Here is a 5,716-nt window from a genome sequence, read left to right on the forward strand (position 1 = left end):
ATTATGTTGGATGAACAGCTTAAAGGGAATATGAAAAATGGTGTGTTTAAGACCCCTGTTTGGGAATCTATTACCAAACAGCTTAACACTCAAACTGGGAAGAATTTCCTGACTAAGAAGGTGATTCAAAAGCATAATAGGCTAAAGCAAAAACAACGAAAGTGGGGGCAATTGTTGAATCATACGAGGTTAGGGTGAGATGAGTTAACTCAAATTGTTACCAGTTTTGACGAAGTGTGGGCAAATGTGGTTGCGGTATGTTCTTTATTCCATCTGCTGTTTACATATCTCTATTAACTTCCCAGTTGTCTTTTGTATGTCATATTGTTTGATGTCAATTTGTTTTGTTCTTTTTAGGGTGATCCAAAAGCACCATTGTTACGGAAGAAGGGCTGCCACCACTATGACAAACTAAGGCAACTATTTGCCCTTACCACTGCAACTGGGGCCCTTCAAATCTCTTCTAACACCCCAACCCCAGATAGTGATGAAGAGCGTGCCCTAGAGGAGGCACTTGTCAACGATGGACATTGTACCCAAGAGGTTCATGATGATTGCTACAGTCCAAACCTGGACGGAATACCAAGGGATGAGAGCCCTTTCAATGACCAAACCCAACGTCCTGATAAGCGTCCCGTTCAAAATTCTAGTGCCAAGGGGAAGAAGGTTGCCAAGAACGCGGATAAGGTGAGTGAGATGACTACTGCTTTACAAGAGTATAATGCATTGACTAGAAAGAGGTATTCCCAAAGAAGGGGGAGGGCAGTTGGTAGCTCAAACCATTGTGGCCAATCAGCTGCTAGAGGTGATCCATGCTTATTGGGAAAGGCTGTTCAAGTTCTGAATCAGCATGAGGACCTTGATGACGATGCCTATTTTGCCGTTTCCACGGCTCTTCACATAAAAGAAAATAAGGTGGTGTTCATGGGAATGCCAGAGCATAGGAGGAAGAGGTGGATGGACCTAGTTGCGAAGCAGAAGGGCGACAAGCAAAACTGATCTGCTTTATGTTTATTTATTTTATGTTATTTGGGTTTTGTTGTGCAAGTTTCATGGACTTGGATGTACTTATTAAAACAGGATTTAGACATGTGGTTGGTTGGACCATCTTTTGTTTTGTTAGCGCTAGCTATCATAGATGGCTAAAAACTTAATATGTTTATGTGTATTTGATGGTGTTTGTAATAGACCTTGCCTGTTATTTGTCATGTTTATTAAATGCTATTTTTATTGTGTGATGTTATGTTTCAATATTTCAGCATTCATAACTGTTGTTCTATGCTCTCTTGCCATTTTCTAAAATTTGTTATACCATAAGTACCATATCTACCTTGTCTATTTCATAACTGTTGGTTTATGCTTATTTTTACATTTAAATCTGTGCTAATCTTCTTTCACTTCAGCATATAGGTCCTCATGTCTGGTCCCAATGACGACTTCTGGACTTATGACTTTGACAACGCCTACTTCAGCAATGATTATGAGATGCAGTGTGGGGACAACGACTTTGATGACGACTACTATCACCCGGATGAGGAGATGTTCAATGGGAGTTATGACTTTGATGACCCATTCTTTAACCAAGATGTTGACATGCATGGGTGCTGCAATGATACTGGGCACGGCTCCCTCAACCCTGACCATGACATCCTCCACAACAATGGGTACGATACAGATTATGACTGGTCTGATAGCGATACTGATTCTGATTATGACTGGTCTGATTATGATAGTGAGGAGGACTTTAATTACATAAATGGTTTGGTGGGGGAGATGTCATCCTATGTACAACACTACTACAACAAACATCCGATGCGTACAAGCATTTTGACTGGTAGTGGTTATATGGAAGAGGTTAGAGATGGAAATCTGAAACAATGCTTTGAGATGTTCCGCATGTCTTTGCGGTTATTCTATCATTTTGTTGATGAGTTGAAACGGCATGGATATCTGAAGGAAGGAAAGGGTCGTGTTGATGTGCAAGAATCTGTCGCTATGTTCTTGTACATCATTGGGCATAACACTCGAATGCGGTGTGTTGCGGACAGATTTCAACATTCGACTGAGACGGTGGCCCACAAATTTCGAAGGGTTCTGCGTGCTGTCCACTCCTATGGTCAGCACTTGATTAAGCCTGATCCAAATGTAACCGGCCTCCCACGACATCTCCAAGTGAACAAATATCACCCATGGTTTGAGGTATAATTTCTCTTATTGCTTTTATTGATAAAAATAATTTTTTTCCAATGCTATAAGTTATTGGAACCATGGGTTTGGACTTTCCCTTTTTACTTAAGAAACTCAAAATAATTTTTTCACATATGGGAAAATGGCTGTGCAAGTTGTTGGAACCATGAGTTTGGTCATTTGTTGGAAAACATATAGTATAAATGTAATATTTTGTGCATTGGATGAATGTCAGATTGTTTATAATTTAATTTTAACTATTTGTAGAGATATATTGGTGTAATTGACGGAACTCATGTGAGTGCTTGGCCTCCAACCGGCAAAACTCAGCAATATAGGAGTAGAAAAAACACTGTCACCACTAATGTGATGTGTGCATGTGATCATGACATGCGGTTTACGTATGTCCATTCGGGTTGGGAAAGTAGCGCGAATGACTCACGGGAATTGGAGAAAGCCATTAAGGACCCAAAGCATGGCTTTTCATGGCCACCAGAAGGTACATTTTTTTTTAATTTCCACTGCCCAATTATGGAGTGCTCAGTCAGCAAATGCAGCAATTTTAAAAGTTATCCAACTGAGAAAAATAACTTTGATTAGTTTCTATGCATTACTCCTTAACATGGTGTTTAAATTAAATATAACACGTTTGCCATTTACTTGATTAAACTATAGTTTATTTGATTAAAGAAAAATAAGGCTACATGGTAGTAGATCTGAAAGTGATTATGTAACAAGCAGAAAATATGAAATTGACATAAACAAAGTATTTAAACAGGAAATATAAATTTTAAATTGACATAAATTTTTGGCTGACATATGGAAACTTTAAAATATTTTGTTTATGATGTAGGTTCATACTACTTGGTTGATTTGGGGTACCCCATTGGTACGTCTTTCCTTCCACCACACAAATCCACCCGCTACCATGCTCAAGAGTTCAGATTGAGCAATAGGCAACCGACAACCAAGAAGGAGCTATATAACTATAGACACTCCTCTCTACACATGGTTATTGAGAGATGCTTTGGTGTTTTGAAAGCCCGTTTTCCTATATTAAACTCGATGCCAAACTTCAAGCCTTTGCGCCAGCGGTATGTCATTTCTGCATGTTGTGCTGTGCACAATTTCATACACATGAACAACCGGTCTAATGAGTTGTTTCACAGTTGGGAGAATGCTGATGTGAGTGGAGGTGCTGCCCGAAACAGTGGTAATGGATCTGCAGGTGCATCTGCTAGTACAACCACCTGAAGACATGTTAGGGAGATGTCTGACCAGGCGAAGCATGCTATGAATTAGTTTAGAGATGACATTATTGACTGCATGTGGACTGATTATGAGCGTCGTCGCCATTGAATCTGGAAATATGTGATGGCTTTTTGTGTATTGTGGAGTATTTTGTTGGGTTGTTGGTGCCATTACTCCACCTGGCTGTATAGTGCCCTATAGGGGTTGTAATATTATAGTTATGAACTTGTACAATTCCGTTTTAGGCTAGGTGACACCTATTCACTAACTACAATGTACATGATGCATCTTTTGGATGATATGATGCATTATGTTGATGTTATTTAGGGGGTCAGCATCTTCATTGTCAAAGCCTTGTTGACAATGTATTTTGTAACTATTCACATATATATGTTCATTGTCAAAGCCTTGTTGACAATGTATTTTGTAACTTATATATTATTCCTATAATTTGACAATGGAATATGTTATATCATCTTTCTGTTAATATTCAAATGTTTATTTTTGTGTATATATATATTGTTTCTTGGATATGTAAACAAATTAGATTGTTTACAATGCACAGGTTATGTCAAAGCATTGTTGATAATGCATAGGTTATTTATGTATTTGATATATATATATATATATACCGGTCCCTATGTGTATGTGAAGATATCACTATCAAAGCAATTAAGGCCTCTTTATTTATGTATTTGATATATATATATATATATATATTTCAGTAATGCTTTCTGTCTCTCATCTTCATTTGGTTTTTGTCAATACTTAGTATATGTCCATGAAGGACAAATTTTTTTCCCCTGATGAAAGAGCAAATTTGATACCACAAAGAAGGCTTAATACAGATCAAAGAATTTGAAACAACAAAAAGTTATAGGAGGATTGGAAAGAATCTGAAACAACAAAGAATCTGTACTCAATTTTCCATTTTCACAAACTTGGAAAGTTACATAACAGAAGGACTTATTATAAGACATGATAATGTCAAGCACTAACAAAATTTACAGGAGTATGTTACAGTCATGTGTCCAAACTAACTCGATTACATATTGCCTATTACATACGTGCAAATGTCAGGGTAGATAAAGTTGAGTCCTTCCAACTACCCCAATCCTAGTACTAAATAGGTAGAATACAAGGAACAACACCCATGATACAACTAGAGTTTGTTTGTACTTGTTCATCTTCTCTTTAGCAATCCTTTTTGCAACCCTTGCCTTTTTTGCCTTTCGCTTCGTAATTCTTTCCCTTTCTCATGCTTCTTCTTCCGACGCACGAGCTTCCCTCTCTCTCTCTCTCATTAGCAAGGTTTTCCTCATTCTCCAGCCTCCTGAACCTTGCTATCATGATAGGTGCTGTTTCAGCACCACACCTACAAGTGTTGCTGTCCAACCATCTAAAAAAATTACAATGATGGTCATCATCTTGCAACGTAAATGACAACATCAATATAGGCTTAATAACAGGAATTTATTAACATAAAATAAATAGTGTAAATAATTGGTCTTTCAATGTCAATTTTTTGCTAAAACTAGCAAGACATTATTTGAAATAACAGTTGTATTTGAAACCAGCAAGATAACAAGAAGATAAAAAATATCTTGGTTCTGAATCATGGGTTCTTTTTCTTGCAAGGTCAAAGACATTTAAACTAATTATTTCCCTACAGCCAATATAGAAATATGAGTTTTGCAGTTTGCTGTTGTCTTGCAATCAAGTTTCACTGACCGCTTTTGTATTATTTACTATATATACTGCACGCCAAGATTTGGAATATGAGAATGCTAATAAACAATTTCAATTCAAACAAAACAGATCACAACCAATTTAGATGTATTTAACAGATCACAACCAAGTCAAAGCAGAACCAAATCACAACCAATTCAAATTAACAGCAAGATAACAATTTCAGTTGTATTTGACTAGGATTCAGGTGTAATATCTCTAATCATAAACAAAAAATTTGTACTAACTAAATAGATCACAACCACAAAGAAACTTAAAATTAAGAAGAAGCCGATTATCCAAATTGCTCACCTCAACGTATACTCCCAAAAAGCTAAGCAAAGCAAACTCAGCCCTACACAAACAAAAATAAAACACAGAGTTAGTAGTAAGAAATCAATAAATGGAGGGAAAATATATGAGTGGGGAGAATAAATATACCTATTACATTGTTAAGATGGATAACCCTGGTTGATTTATAACCCACTGGTTGATTTTCGGGTTCTTTGGGAGTAGAGTAAGAAGGGGAAATCAGACACAACAGAGGCCT

At 37.1% G+C, this 5,716-nt stretch overlaps 1 protein-coding gene across 1 annotated transcript; it reads left to right on the plus strand.

The window, feature by feature from the left end:
* The first annotated feature begins 598 nt into the window (after window positions 1-598).
* LOC115993072 lies at window positions 599-3,812 on the plus strand. The gene is made up of 5 exons (XM_031117352.1): window positions 599-687; window positions 1,404-2,199; window positions 2,455-2,686; window positions 3,041-3,281; window positions 3,357-3,812. Exons 2-5 carry the CDS (start codon window positions 1,417-1,419, stop codon window positions 3,439-3,441), a joined length of 1,341 nt encoding a protein of 446 aa, XP_030973212.1. The 5' UTR covers window positions 599-687; window positions 1,404-1,416; the 3' UTR covers window positions 3,442-3,812.
* Window positions 3,813-5,716: the final 1,904 nt, after the last annotated feature.

Source organism: Quercus lobata, chromosome 5 (assembly GCF_001633185.2).
Source record: "Quercus lobata isolate SW786 chromosome 5, ValleyOak3.0 Primary Assembly, whole genome shotgun sequence".
Taxonomy (NCBI): Eukaryota; Viridiplantae; Streptophyta; class Magnoliopsida; order Fagales; family Fagaceae; genus Quercus; species Quercus lobata.